Raw genomic sequence first — 24,323 nt, forward strand, 5'->3', positions numbered from 1 at the left:
TAGTTTTAACTAAATTCAAATCTATGTAGTGTTTTCAGTAGTTCATATTTTTTTCTGCCATGTAGCTAACAACTGGAACTACACACTACTCTTATTGCGAAAATAAAATATGGGTGACGTAGGCAAGAATTCTATTTTATTTTTCGGCATCAGACCTGCCTATTTCTCACTTAAAAATGGTTGTGTTTATAGGCTAAACTACACATTCTGTTAACATCTGGCTCCAGAGTGATGTGTTCTTGCAATTTGCAATCTATGACATTTCAGATTTAGATATGATAGTTTTTTGTTTTGTTTTGTGAACTACTTTAGTTAAAACACCGTACCGTCGGCCAGGTACAGTTGAAACCAGAATTAATCCGTGAAGAGCTATCACGCCCTGGCCATAGAGAGGTTTTTATTCTCTATTTTGGTTAGGCCAGGGTTTGACTAGGGTGGGCATTCTATGTTCATTTTCTATGTTTTGGATTTCTGTGTTGTTTGGCCGGTGTGATTCTCAATCAGAGGCCGCTGTCTATCATTGTCTCTGATTGAGAACCATACTTAGGTAGCCTTTTCCCACCTGTGTGGTGTGGGTAGTTATATTCTGTTTTGTACCTGACGGAGCTGTTTCAGTTGTTCTTTTGTTACTTGTTGTATTAAGTGTTCAGTTGAATAAATAACATGAACACGTGCTGCGCCTTGGTCCTCACCTTCTTCCACCAACAGCTGTTACAAGAGCACACTTCTCCAGCATGTTAGTGGCCATCGGCGGTGAGCATTTGCCCACTGAAGTCGGTTACGATGCTGAACTGCAGTCAGGTCAAGATGACTAGCAGGTGAGCTTCTCTGACGCGATTTCTGACAGTTTGTGCAGAACCTCTTTGGTTGTGCAAACCCACAGTTTCATCAGTAGTCCGGGTGGCTGGTCTCAGATGGTCCCGCAGGGGAAGAAGCCAGATGTGGAGGTCCTGGGCTGGCGTGGCTACACATTGTGAGGCCAGTTGAATGTACTGACAAATTCTCTAAAACTACATTTTGAGAGACTTATGAACATACAGACATTCCTGCAGACAGCATGCCAATTGCATGCTCCCTCAAAACTTGAGACTTCTGCGGCATTGTGTTGTGTGCCAAAACTGCACATATTAGAGTGGCCTTTTATTGTCCCCCAGCACAAGGTGCACCTGTGAAATGATCATGCTTTTTCATCAGCTTCTTGATATGTCACAACTGTCAGGTGGATGAATTATCTGTTCAAAGTAAAAATGTTTACACCCCTGTTAGTGAGCAAATTTAGAGAAATAAGCATTTTGTGCGTATGGAACATTTCTGGGATCTTTAATTTCATGAAACATGGGACCAACACTTTACACCATGCATTTATGTTTTTGTTCAGTATATTGCTCTGACCTGGACCAGAGTGACCCCAAAACGATACATTCCATTACACCACAAGAGGGAGTTTGAACAAGTTGCCTTAAACTCTACCCTCTATTGATTTCCATACACATTGAATCCTCTATTTTAGGGTATAGTGTGTAAACTACTTAATGAAAATGTTTTGTTCAAATATCTTCATTAAATGTTGAAGGAGATTTGTTATCATGTAACATAGTTATACCCTATTAATTGATATACTGTATAGACCTGTTTTAGACAGTGTAAAAATACTTTAAAGTACTACTTAAGTAGCTTTTGGGGGTATCTGTACTTTACTTTACTATTTATATATTTGACTTTTACTTCACTACATTCCTAAAGAAAATAATGTACTTTTTAGTCCATATAATTGTTACATTTTGAATGCTTAGCAGAACAGGAAAATGGTGCAATTCATGCACTTATCAAGGGAACATCCCTGGTCATCCCTACTGCCTCTGATCTGGTGGACTAAACACACATGCTTAGTTTCTGAATGATGTTGGAGTGTGCAACTGGCTATCTGTAAACCAAAATACAAAATAAATGATGCCATCTGGTTTGCTTAATATAAGTAATTGTAAATTATTTATACTTTTCAGTATATTTTAGCAATTATATGTACATTTAAAACCAAATACTTTTAGACTTTTACTCAAATAGTACTTTACTGGGTGACTTTCACTTTTACTTGAGTCATTTTCTATGAAGGTATCATTACTTTTACGCAAGTATGACAATTGGGTACTTTTTCCACCACTGGATATAGATAGGCTTATTATTATTATTATTATTATTATTTTCGGGCAATAATGACTAATTTACCTACAACGTTTCCATTGCTGTTGAAAAGGGCAAATTAAGCCTAATCTGTTTTAGACATTGATGTTCTACTGTCAACTAATCACAAAAGAAAGCAATTAAAGGGGCAATCTGTGATTGCTACATCAAATTGTGGACTTTAAAATGAATGATATATGCCCATTGATTCTTGAAGAATTTAAATTATACATGCCTCATGAGCTTAGTTGAATTGTGTTCATATATAAACTTGTTTTACTCCTTTGTAAACAATGTACTTGTAAGCAAACACTGTAGCCTCAAAATATGGTTAAAACTATCATTTTGATCTCATGGATGGTCAGTCCTTACATCCATAGCTCTGTATATGAATTTGAGTGGTTACATTTCTCCAAGCGCCAACAAGCAGCTATTTACCATATCAGTGGCAGGGGTGCCTGACTGCTTTATATTGTTTGAACTGCAGATTGCCAATTTAAGGTAAAGTGGTCACCTGACTGCACACATCACTCCATTTATTTTTCGGTGAAATTTCGCACTTTTATTCAACCTGCTTCTTCAAATCCAACCCATGCACTATCGTTTTCGGATTTTGATTGACATCTTTCTCATCCAATCAAAAATCAGTAAACGCATTCCACCATAAATATCCTCCAATCGGCAGACAAGAGGGCGTATCTCTCACTCGTGGACTCTAAATGTATGAAGTTTAACCTGAATAGAAGAGAGCTGCGGAGAGAGAGAGCATGGTACACCTCATCACGGATGCGTGTGAGATATTTATCAACACTCATTTTATACTATCATAACTTTAGCTGCATTGCTCTAAGTTTTTTATTTTATTTATGTGCACAATTCAACGTGTCTTTGCAGTGGTTTCTCTCTCCAAATGGCTTGGATTATTTCCCCGCGGTGGAAACGCCAAGGGACTGGCGCTGTTTTTCTGCTCTCTGCTTTGATCGCGGGGATTGTGACAGGTGACTCCACCGCGCAGGTTTTCGACAGTTATGGATTATCATACGCGTTGAGATCGGAACTATCTGAGGATGCTATATTGGTGGCCAACAATGGAATACGCGTGCCTTTCGGGAGAGCATTATTCATTGATCCTATCAATGATCTGGTAATCCAAGTACAGCCGGGAGACAGTTGTAGTATGACGGTTCTGGATAACGACCCGCTCTCCCAGAGGCCCGGGCAGCTCTCCCCCAAAAAGTTTCCCTGTGAGTTTGGACCCAATGACGTAAAGTATTCTCACTTCGGGTCCAGGAGCCCCCCGCGGGATAGGGTGAGGCTACAGCTCAGATATGACACTCATACCGACACCATAATCATCCCGTTTATGATGGAAGTGGAGGTGATTTTCACACAGTTGGAAGTGTTAACCAGAAACATGCCTCTGACTGTTGACAAACTGCTTGGCACTAGTAACCCCATTGACAAGAAGATTCTGGAGTTCACCTATGATAGAAGTGAACATCCGTGTAAAATAACGTCTCTCTCCAGTGGCAGTGCATTACCCAGGTATGGAAAACTTGTGGATGAGGGAAAACTTGGAGAAATGGTGGATTGTGATGAATTTATTAAAATGAATATCTGCTATCAGCACACTTCTGCACACAAATCACCCAATAGAGATTATTTCCCAATGATTGTGGAATTACAAGATAAAGAGGGTAATCTGCTGAAGCAGGAGTTTTTCCAGATGATGGTGCGTATAAAGGATGGAGAGGAGAACACGGCTCCTAAACCCAGCTTCGTGGCCATGATGATGATGGAGGTGGATCAGTTTGTCATGACAGCCATCACCCCCGACATGCTGGCTGCCGAGGACATTGAGTCTAACCCTGACGACCTTATCTTCAACATCACCACCCCCCTCTCCTTCGAGGAGGGGTACATTGTCAGCACAGATGACCGGAACCTGCCCATCACCTCTTTCTACCAGGGAGACCTCAAAGAACTAAAGATAGCCTACAAGCCTCCATCTGTGGACTCTGAAACAGAACGTATCTTCCAGATAGAGTTTGAGGTGGTGGACACTGATGGGGCTGTGTCTGACCCATTCGCCTTCATGATTGTAGTGAAGCCTATGAACACGCTTGCTCCAGTAGTCACCAGGAATACTGGTCAGCTTCTCTATGAGGGTCAGTCCAGACCACTGTCCAGTTCTCATAACCTAGGGGTCAGTGACGAGGACGACCTGGATAATGTCAGGATCACGGTGGTCGACGGGCTGCGGCATGGCCAGCTGATGGTGCTCGGGTCACTCAGGAAGTTCTTCACCCCGGCCGATCTGGACGGGGGAATGGTCATATACCAGCACGACGGCAGCGACACGTACAGCGACAACATCATCTTCCGGATGACGGACGGGAAGCACGAGGTGGAATTCCTGTTTCCCCTAACGATCGTTCCCACGGACGACGAGCCGCCCATTATCAACGCTAACACTGGGTTAATCCTCTTCAAGAACCAGATTATGCTCATTTCGCCACTCACACTGAGCGCTGCAGACATCGACTCTGAAGACTCCACTATCAGGTTCACCATAGAAGCCCCGTTCTCGCCTATAGGGGAGGTGCTGCTGAGGCAGTCAGAGGCCCCAGCAGACCCATCCACCTGGAGGTTTAATGCTGAGGATGAGCTGTATGAGAAAGAGGTTACAGATTGGTTGCAGCAGGATATCACAGATGGGAAACTGTTCTACAGACACACTGGGCCTCACAGCACTGACACAGTCATGGATCAGTTTGTTTTCCGGGTCCAGGATGATAACGACCCCCCTAACCAATCAGAACAGAGCTCGTTCATCATCAAGATTCTGCCAGTGGATGACATATCCCCTGAGTTGTATCCTGGTACCACCCTCCAGATGACCGTACACGAGTACCAGCTCACCTACTTCCGGAAGAAGTTTCTCCACTACACTGACCTGGACTCAGAGGACAGGGATCTGAAGTACACCGTCACCCAGCCCCCGACAGACACAGATGAGAACAGCCCTGTGGTACTGGGGTCTATTGTGTTAACAGAGAGTCCAGACACTGTAGTGACTGAGTTTACTCAGGCTCAGGTCAACCACCATAAGATATCATACAACCCACCTGACCTGGAGCTGGGGATCACAGCCCACGTTCTGCAGGTCCAGTACACGGTGGAGGATACGTCAGGGAACACTGTCACCGGAACGTTCTCTATATTCCTGCAGCCTGTCGACAACAAGCCGCCTCAGATAACAAACACTGGCTTCACTATATTCGAGCGGGGAACGCACATAATCACCAGAGCTGAGCTGGATACTGTGGACTTAGACACGGACAGGAGCCAGATCTCCTTCACTCTAACTCAGCCCCCTCAGCACGGCACGGTCCAATACACCTTCACCGACTTGACCAAAGGGGACCAGTTCAACCTGTTGGACATTGCTAATGACAGGATCTCCTACATCCACAACGGAGACGAGTCCACCAGCGACTTCTTCCAGCTGGATGTCAGTGACGGCGTCCATGTTGTGACCATCACCATCAGGGTTACTGTGAAGCCCATCGATGACGAGACCCCGACCATCACCCTCCCGGCTGGAACCATTGGCTCCTACATTGACGTCCTGGAGAACGGAGCTACGGAGATCACGACTAACGTCATCCAGGGGCGGGACGAGGACACGGACGACCTCCGTTTGACCTTTATCCTGGAGGACCCACCGGTTCTCGGTGAGATCCTGGTGAACGGGGTTCAATCAGGGAGCTTCACCCAGGCTGACATCATCAACGGACTGGTGGTGTACACCCACACCAGTGGAGAGATCGGCCTCACCACTAAATACGACTACTTTAACCTGACGCTGACCGACATGTCTGATGAGTGGACGGTAGGGGGCAACAGGGTCACGGGGGTCAGGGTACAGATCACCATCCTCCCCATGGACAGCCAGGCTCCAGAGGTGTTCGTAGGCCCACAGTTCACTGTTGTAGAGGGAGAGAAGAATGTGATTGAGATTCTTCACATTAGTGCTGATGATATTGACACTCCTAATAATGACCTGCTTTGTACCATCATCGTACAGACCACGTCAGGCTACGTGGAGAACATCTCCCCTGCCCCAGGCTCAGAGAAGTCCAGGTCTGGGACTGCGATCAGTGCATTCACCATCAAGGACATCAGACAGAACCACATCTACTATGTCCAAAGCATCCATAAGGGAGTGGAGCCGGTCGAGGACAGGTTCACGTTCAGATGCTCAGATGGCATCAACTTCTCCGAGAGACATTTCTTCCCCATCGCTATCATCCCGTCCAACGATGAGAAGCCGGAGATCTATATGAGGGAGTTTGTCGTTATGGAAGGGATGAATATTGTTATCGATACGCCCATCCTGAACGGAGCCGACGCGGACATCCCCTCGGCCAAACTCACATTCATCATCACCAAACCACCCAAGCACGGCTTCATCCTCAACCAGCTGACCACCGACACCGTCACAGTCACCAACTTCACCCTGGACCAGATCAGGGAAGCCTCCAGTATAGTGTATGAACACGATGACTCTGAGACCAACGAGGACAGCTTTGACTTAACCCTGACGGACGGTAAATATACCGTGGAGAAGACCATCATTGTTATGATCATCCCTGTAGATGACGAGACACCCAGGATGGCCATCAACGACGGTTTGGAAATAGAGATAGGAGACGTTAAAGTGATCGATAACAATGTTTTAAAAGCCACCGACCTGGACTCTGAGGATAGTACTCTGACGTACGTTGTTCGCTACGGGCCGGGCCAGGGGTTGTTACAGAGGAGATCCCCTTACGGGACGTTAGAGAACATCACAGTGGGGATGAACTTCACCCAGTACCAGGTGGACCAGGCTCTCATCCTCTATATCCACAACGGGCAGGAAGGAATCCGGGACCTTATCAAGTTTGACGTGACGGACGGCATCAACCCTCTGATCGACAGGTACTTCATTTATACAAATGTGTTTTCTAAAATAAAAACAATACACTACAACAATAGAATAAACAACTTGAAAGAAATGAAAAATGAATTGAAAGAAATCTGTAATTGTGGATATAGCACTATGCTTATTGTACAATGGTGATTCTTGTGTCAGGGTGTCTCCTAACGGATTTTCTTGCAATTGTTTGTTTTGTTTATTTGTTATATTCTTTCTGTCAATTGACAGGTACTTCTACGTGACGGTGGGCGGCATCGACATGGTGTTCCCTGACGTGGTCAGTAAGGGAGTCTCTCTGAAAGAAGGCGGTAGAGTAACGTTGACCACAGACCTGCTCAGCACCAGCGACCTCAACAGTCCCGACGAACACCTGGTGTTCACCATCACCAGAGCCCCACAGAGAGGCCATCTGGAGTGTACTGACGGGCCTGGCATGCCCATCTCCTCCTTTACCCAGCTCCAGCTAGCTGGGAGCAAGGTACTTCGATCTAATTGTTTTAATACTCGTGATTTGATTATTTGTTTTTCTGTATACATTTTAAAATGGCTTGTGTTTTTTAAATGATAATAAAGGTGTACTACATCCACACGGCCGATGATGAGGTCAAGATGGACAGCTTTGAGTTCGAGGTCACCGACGGTTACAACCCTGTGTTCCGCACTTTCCGTGTCTCCATCACCGACGTGGACAATAAGAAACCGGTTCTAACGGTTCATGGCTTGGTGGTTAACGAGGGAGAGAACAAACTCATCACGCCCTTCGAGCTGACCGCAGAGGACCGCGACACAGCTGACCGCCTCCTGAAGTTCACGGTCACCCAGGTCCCTGTCCACGGTCGTCTCCTCTTCAACAACACCCGCCCCGTCACCTCCTTCACCAAACAGGACCTGAACGAGAACCTCATCAGCTACAAACACGACGGTACTGAGTCCTCCAAGGATTCCTTCTCCTTTACCGTGACTGACGGGACGCACACCGACTTCTACGTGTTCCCAGACACCGTGTTCGAGACGCGGCGCCCCCAGATGATGAAGATCACGGTCCTGTCGGTGGATAACGGGGTGCCCCAGATCGTGGTGAATAAAGGGGGGCCCACCCTGAGGGTGTTAGAGACGGGTCACCTGGGGTTCCTCTTCACCTCTAAGACTCTTAAGGCCGAGGACAGGGATAGTCTTCAGCTGTCTGTCACCTTTAAGATCACCGTGGGACCAGAACATGGATACCTCATCAACTTGGGTGCAGGCAACGCTACCGTCACCACATTCACTCAAGGTAAGGCGGCCGTTACTTTAAATAGAAAGTTATACTCTACTATACTTTAGTCTTTTACAATACAACTTTATTGTCCAAAGTTTTTTTTTCATTCTTCTTAAGCTGTTGAGCAATTTTCACTTAGAGCTGTAGCGCTGTTGCTCTTATAATGGCTTAGGAACTTACTATAGCGCTTACCTTTTATAATGGTACTATGTAAGTAGTATGGCTATTGGCCGCAACTGCAGCAAGGTGTTCAGAAATCATGTGTTGTGAAACAGGCTTAACTTGATAGAGAAATCTTTTGTATTTCTAGAGAGTCCATGAATGGAGTTCCACAAGTTCCTCAGACAGACAGAAAGATAGAGTTTCACAGGGTAGGGGTTTCTCCTACCCCAGACATCATTTAGTAAACTTCTACAGAGTATTCGAGCTCTTGAGTAAATACCAACAGATTTTACCTTACATGAAGGCAGGGTGCCACAGACATGAAGAATTGAGAGTGAGGACATGAATACTCTGTCTGAGAGGGAGGGAGGAAGGCAGAGAGCGAGAGAGAGAGAGAAAGAGAGAGAGATACACAGTAGAGAGAGAGTGGGGGAGAGAGAGAGGTAGGGGGAGAGAGGAGGGTGTGTGTGAGAGAGAGAGATGTGTTAGCTTCACTCACAGTAAAAGCAGGCCAACATTTGTTTAAGCCACAGAAATAGCTACAGTGTAGAACAACTACATACATACAGCCCAGTCTACAGTACAAATGAATAGGTGGGGTTAGCGAACAGTAACAGTCAGTAAGGAATGTATGAACAAGGCCCCAATCGATCTCTATATGGCTGCATCCCAAATGGCACCTTATTCCCTATATAGTGCATTTCTATGGGCTCTGGCAAAAAGTTGTGCACTAAACACTATAGGAAAAATGCTGCCATTTGGGTGGGATGCAATCACTCCTTTATTTACTGACCCCCATTCTCTTGCCACTGCTTTCTCCTTCTGCAGTCCTGTTAAATATTTCTGGCAGATCCATCGCTGCTGAACAGACAGTAAATAACGTTAGCTGACCCGGCATAGCCAGCGGCAGTGTCCCAAAACTGGCTTTCCATTTTTATGAGCCGGCCGCTTTGAAGGGAAATGTTTTGATATCAAATATAGAAGATAGCAGGGGCAGCATCACACCTCACTCCCTCCTCCCTGATATCAGTCTCCCGGCCTATCAAGAAGCCACTCCAGAACCAACCCTCCTCCTAGATAATATCAGTCTTAAGAACCCACTCCAGCATACCGTTGTTAGCAGATGCGGCAGACAGGCGTGATGTAGTGTATCTCCTGCAGTCTAATTCTTCTTTATGCTCCCGTCCTTTAGCAGGCTAATGTATAGCTAGACACTAAACAGAGTTAAATCAGCTCTCCTCTCCTGCAGTCTAATTCTTCTTTATGCTCCCATCCTTTAGCAGGCTAATGTATAGCTAGACACTAAACAGCCTGAGTTAAATCAGCTCTCCTCTCCTGCAGTCTAATTCTTCTTTATGCTCCCATCCTTTAGCAGGCTAATGTATAGCTAGACACTATACAGAGTTAAATCAGCTCTCCTCTCCTGCAGTCTAATTCTTCTTTATGCTCCCATCCTTTAGCAGGCTAATGTATAGCTAGACACTAAACAGAGTTAAATCAGCTCTCCTCTCCTGCAGTCTAATTCTTCTTTATGCTCCCATCCTTTAGCAGGCTAATGTATAGCTAGACACTAAACAGCCTGAGTTAAATCAGCTCTCCTCTCCTGCAGTCTAATTCTTCTTTATGCTCCCATCCTTTAGCAGGCTAATGTATAGCTAGACACTAAACAGCCTGAGTTAAATCAGCTCTCCTCTCCTGCAGTCTAATTCTTCTTTATGCTCCCCATCCTTTAGCAGGCTAATGTATAGCTAGACACTAAACAGAGTTAAATCAGCCCTCCTCTCCTGCAGTCTAATTCTTCTTTATGCTCCCATCCTTTAGCAGGCTAATGTATAGCTAGACACTAAACAGAGTTAAATCAGCTCTCCTCTCCCGCAGTCTAATTCTTCTTTATGCTCCCATCCTTTAGCAGGCTAATGTATAGCTAGACACTAAACAGAGTTAAATCAGCCCTCCTCTCCTGCAGTCTAATTCTTCTTTATGCTCCCATCCTTTAGCAGGCTAATGTATAGCTAGACACTAAACAGAGTTAAATCAGCTCTCCTCTCCTGCAGTCTAAATCTTCTTTATGCTCCCATCCTTTAGCAGGCTGATGTATAGCTAGACACTAAACAGAGTTAAATCAGCTCTCCTCTCCTGCAGTCTAATTCTTCTTTATGCTCCCATCCTTTAGCAGGCTAATGTATAGCTAGACACTAAACAGCCTGAGTTAAATCAGCTCTCCTCTCCTGCAGTCTAATTCTTCTTTATGCTCCCATCCTTTAGCAGGCTAATGTATAGCTAGACACTAAACAGAGTTAAATCAGCTGCAGTCTAATTCTTCCTCCCTCCTTTGCAGCTAGACACTAAACAAGTTAAATCAGCTTCTCTCCTGCAGTCTTATGCTCCCATCCTTTAGCAGGCTAATGTATAGCTAGACACTAAACAGAGTTAAATCAGCTCTCCTCTCCTGCAGTCTAATTCTTCTTTATGCTCCCATCCTTTAGCAGGCTAATGTATAGCTAGACACTAAACAGCCTGAGTTAAATCAGCTCTCCTCTCCTGCAGTCTAATTCTTCTTTATGCTCCCATCCTTTAGCAGGCTAATATATAGCTAGACACTAAACAGCCTGAGTTAAATCAGCTCTCCTCTCCTGCAGTCCAATTCTTCTTTATGCTCCCATCCTTTAGCAGGCTAATGTATAGCTAGACACTAAACAGAGTTAAATCAGCTCTCCTCTCCTGCAGTCTAATTCTTCTTTATGCTCCCATCCTTTAGCAGGCTAATGTATAGCTAGACACTATACAGAGTTAAATCAGCTCTCCTCTCCTGCAGTCCAATTCTTCTTTATGCTCCCATCCTTTAGCAGGCTAATGTATAGCTAGACACTAAACAGAGTTAAATCAGCTCTCCTCTCCTGCAGTCTAATTCTTCTTTATGCTCCCATCCTTTAGCAGGCTAATGTATAGCTAGACACTAAACAGCCTGAGTTAAATCAGCTCTCCTCTCCTGCAGTCTAATTCTTCTTTATGCTCCCGTCCTTTAGCAGGCTAATGTATAGCTAGACACTAAACAGAGTTAAATCAGAAAGCTGTAATAGAGAAATGCCTTACAACTGTTCATCACAGATATGCATATCAAATGTTGTAGTAATCTATTGTATTATACCCTGCCTGCCATATCAGCGTCATACATTTTTTCAGTCTATTTTCATAGTGTCTATTAGGAAACATGCAGGGCATGGAAATGAATTATACATGTAAGGCCGATATGTTTCAAGACGAGTAGAAGAGTAAGTTACATCAATATCATTTTATTTTTCAGCTGAAATTGATGACATGAAGATTTGCTACATACTAAGAGATGGTGGCAATGCTACGAGTGACATCTTCTATTTCTCCATTGAGGACAATGGTAAGTCATTCTAGAAATGTTTTACTGATGGTTTACATCAAATAATACCACATCAAACTATTTTAATAGTTGAGAGGTGTTTTGTGAACCAACATTGTGGATGCAGGATTTTCCTAATCTTTTCAGTGAAGGAGAAAATCTAAGATGCAGTGGATGAGTGCATTGATGTGAATGGGGCTTTAGATATATCACAGTGATATAGAGCTGAGCAGCAGGTAATCCCTTTAAACAACAGCAGTATACAAAACAATGTTGATGCACCCCCCCCCCCCTCGAAGTTCTGCTCGAGTGGTGTTAGAGAGAGGACACTGATGGAAATCTGTTTAAAACGTGTCGACAGGAAGGAAGGAATCTTCAGCTGCTCCAGCAGCTTGTTGGGGCATGATCTTATCACGTTTAGCATGTAGTCCGACAGTACGGTGAGGTTTCTCTAAGGGGGATGTGGAAGCAGGCTGGAATTGTATACGTACTGTATGTTGGATTAGTATATAGCACAAGTCCAATTCAGAAGTCCCCTGTTGAACATCTCTCAGCAATGTAATACAAGTAACATTAATGGATTCACAGAGGAAACTAGTGGTGCGTCTCAAATGGCACCCTATTCCCTATGTAGTGCACTACTTTTGAACAGGGCCATTAATTGATGGAATAGGGTGCCATTTGGTACGTAACCTAGTTGACTGTCTTCAGGGCAAATACTGTAAGTCATGTTTTGGAAAAATCATAGTATTGAAGTTTGGGAAGAGCTGCTGAAAACAGACTAACAACTAAACAGCTGGCAGCGGACGGAATTAGAATTTTGATCATTCTTCTTGTGTATGGTGTTCAGTCAGCCAGCCAATCACTCACTCACTCAATCATTCATTCAGGAAAGATAGTCAGTCAATAAGCCAGTCTGGCTGCCTGTCAGGTCTGGCTGCCTGTCTGTTTGCCTGCCTGCCCGCATGTCTGTCTGTCGGCTAGACAAAGAGATGCTCTGTGAAGTCTGCTTTACACCATCCTATTTCACCAGCCTACCCACGGCCTCCAACAGACACCCCAACATGATTGGCCAATTCAGTTTCTCCATGTATGGAATGGGCCACGAGCAGAAAAATACTCTCACTTTGAGCTCTGCCTGCGATGAGGCAGTCTCTACGTCCCAAATGGCACCCTATTCCCTATATAGGGCACTACTTTTGATTAAAGCCATATGGACCCTGGTGAAAAGTAGTGCACTATACAGAGATTAGGGTCCCGTTCAGGATGCAATTGCAGTGCGAGGCGTGTGAATGGTGGTGGATGCGGCTGGTCCTTCGTGATTAGTTTAAGTAGAGTGGCTGACAGTGTGTCCTTTCTTCTGCTCTTCCACGGCTGTGACGGTCTGACGGAATACAAAGGGGTCCTCCGACAAGGGCCTCTTTTCCCACAGGCACCTCTCTGACCCTCTAAACACCTCCTGTACACTCCCCCCAGCCCGACCCACCCTTACTCTCGACCTGGGAGTAATCTGGGTGTTCAGTGAGGTAATACACAGGTTATTACAGCAGGGGGTTCAGTGAGGAAATACACAGGTTATTACAGCAGGGGGTTCAGTGAGGTAATACACAGGTTATTACAGCAGGGGGTTCAGTGAGGTAATACACAGGTTATTACAGCAGGGGGTTCAGTGAGGTAATACACAGGTTATTACAGCAGGGGGTTCAGTGAGGTAATACACAGGTTATTACAGCAGGGGGTTCAGTGAGGTAATACACAGGTTATTACAGCAGGGGTTCAGTGAGGTAATACACAGGTTATTACAGCAGGGGGTTCAGTGAGGTAATACACAGGTTATTACAGCAGGGGGTTCAGTGAGGTAATACACAGGTTATTACAGCAGGGGGTTCAGTGAGGTAATACACAGGTTATTACAGCAGGGGTTCAGTGAGGTAATACACAGATTATAATAGCAGGGGGTTCCGTGAGGTAATGGGTTATTTCAGCAATCTGCAAATCTGTGTGTAGCTGAATGAGGAGCTAATGGGGATGTTAACTGGTGTGAGCCATTCAATCTTTTCTATGATAAAACCTGCTTGATGTTTCAAATGGCACCCAAATTCCCTGTAAATTGCAATACTTTTGAGGCTTTATCATAGAGAAGGTTTAATGGGTTTTTATCATGCTGGTGATGCTCAAGCCGATTCAGAGTCCTTCCTGTCGCTGTGGAGTCAAGTTCAGTCAATACCTGTATTACCCTCTCAGTTGGATTATTTGTAATGGATCTGCTTCCCTCTTCTTCTTCTCAATCTCCCCTATCTTTCCCTCTCGCTCGGTCCCCTCTCTGTCTCTCTACCCTATCCTCTTTCTTCCTCCCTCACTATCTCTCTCTATTTCTCTCCCTCCCATTTTGCCTCTCTCTCTCTCTCTCTCTCTCTCTCTCTCTCTCTCTCTCTCTCTCTCTCTCTCTCTCTCTCTCTCTCATTCTCTTTCTTTCTCTATCTCCTCTTATAAACCATGAAGGTGCTTCTCTATTCCCTCAAAACACTGCAGGAGTTTCTCTGTCGGCTCTCTGTCTTTCAGACTCATTCATTAGCTGAGCTTGTTTCATCAGTCATTTGGCAGTCAGACAGGCACTTCACAAGGAGTAGGTGAATGTCAAATGCAGTCAGTAATTGTTCTCTTGCTGCTTATCTTTCATGAGTTGTTTTAGTAATGATCTGAGCAGTGCTGGAGGCTGCCTCCCCTGTGTGTGTGTGTGTGTGTGTGTGTGTGTGTGTGTGTGTGTGTGTGTGTGTGTGTGTGTGTGTGTGTGTGTGTGTGTGTGTGTGTGTGTGTGTGTGTGTGTGTGTGTGTGTGTGTGTGTGTGTGTGTGTGTGTGTGTGTGTGTGTGTGTGTGTGTGTGTGTGTTACGGCTTTCACAGCTAACATAAACCTCTACATAAAGCATGCAACTGCCGCAACCCACTCACACACAGCACTCATTACAAGGCACGAGTGCTCTCATTTGCTTCACGTGGATTCCTTCCTCCCCACTGTGGTAGAATGTTTGTGAAATTCCAAGCTTTCCATAATGCTGTATTACAAGACTGATGTTAGTTTTATCAATGTTGGCATGAAGCCACAGGGCTATTCATTGTGTCAAGTTGAAATCTCCCGTTCCATTAATGCATTAACTTGATAAATGACGCCACTTTACGCTGGGAGTTGACTACATATTTTAACTGGCAGAGATGAGCTGACTACTGACGAGTTGTGTGATATAGAATGTACTGGGAGTTCCTGTCAGATGCATGCGCAGGTATGCTGGTACAAATTTCTGCCCGGCTAGAGCTGCTGTAAGTGCTGTTATTGTGAAGTGGAAACGTCTAGGAGCAACAATGGCTCAGCCGCAAAGTGGTAGGCCACACACGCTCACAGAACAGGACAGCCGAGTGCTGATGCGCGTAAAAAATTGTCTGTCCTCGGTTGCAACACTCATACCGAGATCCTAACTGCCCCTGGAAGCAAGCTCAGCAGAATAACTGTTTGACGGGAGGTTCATAGAATGGGTTTCCAATGCCGACCACCATGCGTAATGCCAAGCGTCGGCTGGAGTGGTGTAAAGCTCGCCGCCTTTGGACTCTGGAGCAGTGAAAACGCATTCTCTGAAAACGCAATCTTTGGTCGTGTGTGTGTGTGTGTGTGTGTGTTTATCAATGTAAGCTGCTAATAACTTTTGTCCTGGTTAGATTTGGGTCTCTGCCAGATGCCGTTCCTGCTGAGTGATTGATGTCATTCCGAAAGGGGAGGAACACTGCCCAAACGGCAAAGGAAATTTTGCTGGATTGGGGCTGTAGAGACACTAAATATGTGTCGTTGTTTTACCTAACTTAGTTGAATGCACTGACTGTAAGTCACTGCTAAATTGCCAAAATGTAAATATCACCATGCTGAAATGCATTATAAGGTTGTAATAACCTTGGTCTTGACATAAAGATAATAACATATGATCACTATTGCCTCTTTTACCTCTATTACCTTGATAAACTTCTGTGTGTGTGTGTGTGTGTGTGTGTGTGTGTGTGTGTGTGTGTGTGTGTGTGTGTGTGTGTGTGTGTGTGTGTGTGTGTGTGTGTGTGTGTGTGTGTGTGTGTGTGTGTGTGTGTGTGTGTGTGTGTGTGTGTGTGTGTGTGTGTGTGTTCGTGTATCTGTGTGTGGGTCAGAGAAACTGTTGGTGTATAATCTATTGGTGTTCTTAAGACCCATTGACAAGAACAAACCTCAGAGGTTTACAAACACCTCCTTCACCTCATTGCTGTGATTGACATATAATCGGAACAGTGAAAAGTGAAAAGAATAGGAGCTTGGCCATTCTTCTGAACCTTTCATCAGAAAACATTTCCTTTTAGTATTATGAAATAAAGGAAGCACAGCCTGTCTTTAGTCTTGGTTTTGCGGTGGATGAATCCTGAGCTAAAAGAGATGACAGAGGTCACAGTCACATCTTGCTACTTGTCAGGCTTGTCAAGGTTTTGAATGAATAATCACTGAGGGTGAAGTTACACACATTTGTTTGTGGCTTCATGTTTTTTTTGTGTTTGGAGACACTTCTCAGCTGTTTTCCTCTCCTCTAAAGGAAGTTAATGGACACACACACACACACACACACACACACACACACACACACACACACACACACACACACACACACACACACACACACACACACACACACACACACACACACACACACACACACACACACACACAGAGAAACAGCGCCCTGCAATTTGAAACTGCTTTAACTACAGAAACTGTCATAACTGTTTTTAGACCAGGACATGACAGGGGTAGAGAGGAGGAGAGGAGAGGGGGATGAGCACCTGTCATGTTTAAGCCGGTTAATTGTTGTGTTTTGGAGCTCCTTCACCTCTTTATCAGTCGGGGTATTCATGTGGGTTTACCTAAGCACACACAGGCCCTGGCAGCATCTCTCTTTCCCAGACAGGAGGGTGTTAGTGGAACTGAGCTGAACTGAACTGGCTCCCTGTTTGTCCTTGTCTGTCCCAGACACACACCCTGCCCTGGCTTTTGGTTTTCATCCCAGTCCTTTCTTTCTTTCTTTCTTACTTTCTTTCTTTCTTTCTTTCTTTCTTTTTCTTTCTTTCTTTCTTTCTTTCTTTCTCTCTCTCTCTCTCTCTCTCTCTCTCTCTGTTTCTCTCTTTCGCACTCATTTTCCCTATCTTCAGCAAAAAATGTGTCTCTCCTTCTCTTCAGAGCACACCCTACCTCTTAACCTGCTGCTCCGGGACTCAGCTGACAGGTCTTGAAGATGTTTCACTCACTTCCTAACCAGTACCTGCCTGAAACTCACAATCAGAAGTATGCTCATCTTATCCCAGTTGTAACTAAAAGTATTCAAGGTGAGCTATGAGAATACAGTGTTACAGTGAGTTTGTAACTAAGGATTTTGAGTTGTCTAATAGAGTAGGGCTGTTGGGTAGAGCAGTACATTCCAGACTAGACCATTGATCCCGAGTACCTTAGAAAAATAGGAATCTGTCTCTCATATCCAGTTACCATCGCTTGACTGTCTGCAGCACCAGACCCAGCAGGCCAGTTTTAGGTGTCACTTAGTTCTGCTTTGTGAAACGGGATAAGATCAGGTCACTACCGTAAACACCTTGATGTTCCTCCCCAGGTTCTTTAGAACCATCCAGGAGCTGATGTCTGTAGCAACGTCTGTCAAGACCTTGTTTACGTTCCAAATGGCACCCTATTCCCTACATAGTGCACTACTTTTGACCAGGAAAGCCATTTGGGAAGCTGTCATTGGTACTGTATGATCAATATTAATCTCTGTTGACTCTCTGTCTCTGTCACCCTCTGTCTGTCTCTGGCTGTGTAATCTCAGGGTATTTTGGCTGTAGCTGGTTGAATGCCGTGGTTATAGGGAACAAGCACTCACACTCCTGCAGGAGGTCAGGGAGTGTGTGTGGGATGGGGGAATACTAGGTATGTGTGTGTGAGTGTAATCCCCTCCCCTCAGCCAAGGAGAACCATGACTCTTCATTTCCACTGATGTTTTTCATCCCATAATTAAATCACCACACACACACACACACACACACACACACACACACACACACACACACACACACACACACACACACACACACACACACACACACACACACACACACACACACACACACACACACACACACACACACACACACACACTTACACCAATGGAGCGTGTATGTGTCCTCAGGAAATAAGACTTCTTAAGGCATCATTTTTGGGCTTCAGAGTAAGAATTATTCTACATGTTTTACGAGGTTCCAGACAGGATTCTGTTTTAAGATGTCTACTCACACCCCATCTCCTCACACTCCACCTCCTCACACCCCACCTATGCTGCTGTCTATCTGTCTGTCTCTCTTTAAACATTTGGTTAGTGATCCTGTGTTGTGGAGCAGTGTGTTGATTACAGACTGATGTTCACAGTAACAGTTGCTCTGCTCCTGAACCTGTGGCTCCATTACACACCCTGCCTTTACATGATTCTCAGTCCCTCCACTTCCTCTTCTCTTCTCTCACAAGCATTTCGCTACACCTGCAATAACATCTGCTAAATATACACTACCATTCAAAAGTTTGGGGTCACTTAGAAATGTCCTTGTTTTTGAAAGTAAAGCACTTTTTTTTGTCCATTAAAATAAACGTTATGTTACCAGAAATCCAGTGTAGACATGGTTAATGTTGTAAATGACTATTGTAGCTGGAAAAGGCAGATTTAGTTTTAATGGAACGTCTACATAGGCTTACAGAGGCCCATTATCCAATGGCACGTTGTGTTAGCTAATCCTTCTGATTCCTGCTTACAAGCAAAAACTAAAGCAGGAAGTACCAGTGACTCGCTCAATACGAAAGTGGTCAGATGACGCGGATGCTACGGTACAGGACTGTTTTGTTAGCACAGACTGGAATATGTTCCGTGATTCATCCAATGGCATTGAGGAGTACACCACCTCAGTCATCGGCTTCATCAATAAGTGCATCGATGATGTCGTACGCCCAGTGACCGTACGTACATATCCCAACCAGAAGCCATGGATTACAGGTAACTTCCTGATCGTGCTAAAGGCTAGAGCTGCCGCTTTCAAGGAGCGGGACACTAATCCAGATGCTTATAAGAAATCATGCTATGCCCTCAGACGAACCATCAAACAAGCAAAGCGTCAATACAGGATTACGATTGAATCCTATTACACCGGCTCTGATGCTCTTCGGATGTGGCAGGGCTTGAAAACAATTACGGACTACAAAGGGAAACCCTACCAGACGAGCTAAATGCCTTTTATGCCGGCTTCGAGGCAAGCAACACTTGCTGTTCTGGATGACTGTGTGATAACGCTCTCGGTAGCCGATGTGAGCAAGACCTTTAAACACGTCAACATTCTTAAAGCTGCGGGGCCAGATGGATTACCGAGACGTGCACTCAAAGCATGTGCGGACCAACTGGCAAGTGTCCTCCCTGACTGAGTCTGTAATACTTACATGTTTCTAGAAGACCACCATAGTCCCTGTGCACAAGGAAGCAAAGGTAACCTGCCTAAATGAATACTGCCCTGTAGCACTCATGTCAGTAGCCATGAAGTGCGTTGAAAGGCTGGAAAAACACCTATGTGAGAATGGTGTTCATTGACGACAGCTCAGCATTCAACACCATAGTGTCCACAAAGCTCATCACTGAGCTAAGGACCCTGGGACTAAACACCTCCCTCTGCAACATTCAACCTCCAGCTACATACCCCCTCTAGCACCAGGGTCAGCGCACTCTCAATTATTTTTCTTTTTTTTTGCCATCATTGTAAGCCTGCCACACACACACACTATTATGATACATTTATTAAACATAAGAATGAGTGTGAGTTTTTGTCACAACCCGGCTCGTGGGAAGTGATAAAGAGCTCTTATAGGACCAGGGCATAAATAATAAAGTTTGCTCTTTTATTTAGCCGTCTTACATATAAAACCTTATTTGTTCATCAGAAATTGTGAATAACTCACCACAGGTTCATGAAGGGTGTGATTGAAAGGATGCACATAACTCTGCAATGTTGTATTGGAGAGTCTCAGTCTTGAATAATTTTCCACACTCAGTCTGCCTGTATTTAGTTTTCATGCTAGTGAGGGCGGAGTATCCACTCTCACATAGGTACGTGGTTGCAAAGGGCATCAGTGTCTTAACAGCGCGAATTGCCAAGGCAAGAAACTCTGAGCACAGCCCTATCCAGAAATCTACCAGTGGCATCTGATTTAAATTCAATTTGAAGGCATTGTCTGTATAGTTTTTTTGGGCCTTTTCCCCCAGCATTGTCCCAGCCGTATCCGCGCCAGCAGGACGAATTATGTATGGGTCTTGCCTGTTCTAGCTACTCGGTAGCTCACCATATAAGACTCTTCTAGCCCCTTCTTATTAATGGTATCTGTTGCTTTTATCCATGTCTTGTTACTCGAAAGTCGTCTATATTCTCGCTCAAAAAAACGACTGCCACTTATTTTTAAATTGTCATGTTTCTAAATGTCTGCGCAAGAGTGAAGGTTTCCTGCGAGAGAGTAACGGTTAATGTGATTGGATGTTAATTATTTGACTAGGCTACCTGTGTTTGACATTGTGTTGTTATTTCGATAAACACTAGATGATAACATTTTTTGAGGGGCAGTGAAACGAGGCTACTATGGCGAGAAAAAAACCTCACCCAAATGTATTGCCCTGTTGGAAATAGAAATGTACTGCTTGAAAAAGTAAAAAAAAAAAAAAGTGAATCACATTTTTATTTAGCGTACCCCCAACGGCATTGTGCATACCTTTGTGGCACGTACCCCCAGTTTGGGAATACCTGCCCAAAACCCACTCCAATTCGCATACCACCCCAATAGATCGCACTCCACACTGCCCTTTCCCAGTTGTACAAAAGGAACACATATGTGAGAATGCTGTTCATTGACAACAGCTCAGCGTTCAACATCAGAGTACCCACGAAGCTCATCACTAAGCTAAGGACCCTGGGACTCAACACCTCCCTCTGCAACTGGGTCCTGGATTTCCTGACGGGCCGCCCCCAGGTGGTAAGGGTAGGCAACAACCCATCTGCCACCACAACACCTTTTCCCCCTCAGGAGACTGAAAAGATTTTGTTCATGTTCTGTTATAATCTCTACCTGGCACAGCCAGAAGAGGACTGGCCACCCCTCAGAGCCTGGTTCCTCTCTAGGTTTCTTCCTAGTTTCTGGCCTTTCTAGGGAGTTTTTCGTAGCCACCATGCTCCTACATCTGCATTGCTTGCTGTTTGGGATGTTAGGCTGGGTTTCTGTACAGCACTTTGAGACATCTGCTGATGTAAAATGGGCTTTATAAGTAAATGTGATTGATTGATAGAGTCAGTCAAAGTTTTCATCACTAGCCCTCCAGGAACCAACATGCTTCATAATGTGTATGCATGTCTGTCTACTCTACGATACAGCCCCATGGTGAGTTAATGCTGATCATACTCCTCCAGCAGAGTTTAAAGGCCTCTAATTGAATTAATGTGTAGATCAGCATAGCTCCTCAATTACAGGTGAGTTGCTGTCTGAGAGTTAAATATCTGTTCTCTTTGCTTCTGCTGTTTCCTAAACATTCAATCCTCTATACATGTAACTGTTACATTCTGTACAGTGAAACACTCAGCCCTTCGGTCTTCTCTGCTTCCACTGTTTCCTAAACATTCAATCCTCTCTACATGTAACTGTTACATTCTGTACAGTGAAACACTCAGCCCTTCGGTCTTCTCTGCTTCCACTGTTTCCTAAACAATATCCTCTCCTCGACTTGAACATAAACACAGATCAATGACCAGGACAGATGGATAGTAAGTAGTTCAGTAGGGAGAAATGTTCTGGATGGCTTCCAGAGCTGGCTGTTCCTGTAGTGTCTGGCAATAAGAAAGAGTTGATCTGGCACAGAGGGCATGGCTGTCTGTTCTCGCTCTCTTTCATTCTTCCTCAGGTCAACACTGCTCTTTTCTACTCTCTTGTCCTCTGTCCATCCACAGGGCTCTCCATGCACAGCTGGAGAGAGTTAGATCCGATTAAAACTTTGTTTCCCTGCATTGTATTTTCCCTCACCCCCTTCTCCTGCCCTCCTCCCCTTTCCAGAGTGCCCATCATTTTTGTATTTTATTTAACTAGGCAAGTCAGTTAAGAACAAATTCTTATTTACAGTGACGGTCTACCCCGGCCAAACCCTAACCCTGACTACGCTGGGCCAATTGTGCGCTGCCCTATGGGACTCCCAATCACGGTCTGTTGTGATACAGCCTGTAATCGAACCAGGGTCTGTAGTGACGCGTCTAGCACTGAGATGCAGTGCCTTAGACCGCTGTGCCACTCGGGAGCCTTGAGGGACAGAGGCAGAGTGAGACATGAGTGTGTGAATATGGAGAGAGGGAGACTGGCCTGTTGTGTTATAACCTGGGTGGCATGTTTCTGCATCCCCTATATGGTGCACTACTTTGACCAGAGCCCTGTGGGCCTTGATGAAAGTAGAGCACTATATAGGGATTAGGGTGCCATTTGGGACGCAATAACTGTGTTCATCTGACCCAGTTATCTGGAGAGCAGAGAGACAGGTCCTGGGAGCTGCCTAATACAGTACCCCTATTAGGGAGGGCAATCCCACCCTTGTGTGTGTGTGTGTGTGTGTGTGTGTGTGTGTTTGTGTGTGTGTGTGTGTGTGTGTGTGTGTGTGTGTGTGTGTGTGTGTGTGTGGAATGTGTGTGTGTGTGTGTGTGAGCACATAGAGTGAGTGCTACCAGTGAGTGATGTGTGTCAGGGCCATTGTGTGTTTCTAGAGGATGTCAGAAGTGTGTGTCTGGGAAGATGCGTCCGTGTGTGTGTGTGTGTGTGACTATGTGTGACAGGAAGTTTGTCATGCAGGTGTGAGGCACATGGCGAAAACAGAGTCTTTAATCCAGTAAAGTAATTACAAACAAAAAAACACAGCTACCAGAGAGAGATGTGAGGGACAGGAGCCAGCTAGGGTTCACATGTAGGGAGGCCAAATTCCCTAGAGGATGGAAGGCCCAGAACACAGAAGAAATAGGGTTCTGTTCTGGGGAAGATGAACAGGTGTGGGAAGACTAAATGATTGATTGTCATCCAGCCATTGGATGTCGCTCTAGCAGAACACAGGCTGTTCTGTACTATTCAGACAGCATAGTTAAGCTCTGTAGCATTGTCCTTGGATTAAAACAGTCAAAAAAGAGACACTGATAGAATGTCAAGGTCAAAAAGTTATGTACTAAATAGGGAATAGACTGCCATTTGGGAAACTAACCCTCTTTTTCCATCTCATGCTGTTTCTGTGAAGGGCCTCTGTGAAGGGCCCAGACATTCACCCTCTTCCACGGTTCGTGACTGAAACTGGCGACGATCAATTTCTACCAGGTCCTGTGTGGTTGGTGCTCTCTGACATTTCTCTCTTCACAGCGGCAAGACTTTGGCTCCCTAAATCCGCAAGGATAATGTGTTTAGGCCCCCTGGCTCCTCGCGTTGGGGCTTGGTGGCTCAGTGGCAGCACACTGCTCACACACACACACACTGGGTTGCGGTGGGGCTGGACAGGCCATTTTGAAAAGCCGTTGACAGCTGGGTTGGTTGGTCGGCAGCCCCATCTTCTTCCGCTGGGCTTCACTGCCATGAATGGAGCCTGACTGACCCTCCCTCCCCTCCACAGAGATATTAGTCCACAAACTACACTTTAGTTTGATAACACTTTGATAACGTTAAGGTCTTTGATATTAAATAGTCACAGTGCTTGATCTGTGTCCTATAATGTGGTCTACTTAGCTGTTCCTAACTGGACTAAATCAAATCAAATGTATTTCTATAGCCCTTCGTACATCAGCTGATATCTCAAAGTGCTGTACAGAAACTCACTCTAAAACCCCAAACAGCAAGCAATGCAGGTGTAGAAGCACGGTGGCTAGGAAAAACTCCCTAGAAAGGCCAAAACCTAGGAAGAAACCTAGAGAGGAACCAGGCTATGAGGGGTGGCCAGTCCTCTTCTGGCTGTGCCGGGTGGAAATCATAACAGAACATGGTCAAGATGTTCAAATGTTCTTAAATGACCAGCATGGTCAAATAATAATAATCACAGGCAGAACAGTTGAAACTGGAGCAGCAGCACGGCCAGGTGGACTGGGGACAGCAAGGAGTCATCATGCCAGGTAGTCCTGAGGCATGGTCCTAGGGCTCAGGTCCTCTGAGAGAGAGAAAGAAACAGAGAATTAGAGAGAGCATACTTACATTCACACAGGACAGCGGATAGGACATGAGAAGTACTCCAGATATAA

General features: G+C 45.0%; 1 protein-coding gene across 1 annotated transcript in view; it reads left to right on the top strand.

Annotated features, from left to right (window-relative positions):
• The first annotated feature begins 2,921 nt into the window (after positions 1 to 2,921).
• Positions 2,922 to 24,323, top strand: part of LOC124005455 (FRAS1-related extracellular matrix protein 2-like) — a 111,056-nt gene continuing 89,654 nt past the window's right edge. The window contains exons 1-4 of the mRNA XM_046314737.1: positions 2,922 to 7,167; positions 7,394 to 7,643; positions 7,739 to 8,438; positions 11,890 to 11,979. Coding sequence (XP_046170693.1) covers positions 3,092 to 7,167; positions 7,394 to 7,643; positions 7,739 to 8,438; positions 11,890 to 11,979 — 5,116 coding nt within the window. The 5' untranslated portion in view covers positions 2,922 to 3,091. The remainder of the gene's footprint in view (positions 7,168 to 7,393; positions 7,644 to 7,738; positions 8,439 to 11,889; positions 11,980 to 24,323) is intronic.

Source organism: Oncorhynchus gorbuscha, linkage group LG19 (genome assembly GCF_021184085.1).
Source record: "Oncorhynchus gorbuscha isolate QuinsamMale2020 ecotype Even-year linkage group LG19, OgorEven_v1.0, whole genome shotgun sequence".
NCBI classification, from domain to species: Eukaryota; Metazoa; Chordata; class Actinopteri; order Salmoniformes; family Salmonidae; genus Oncorhynchus; species Oncorhynchus gorbuscha.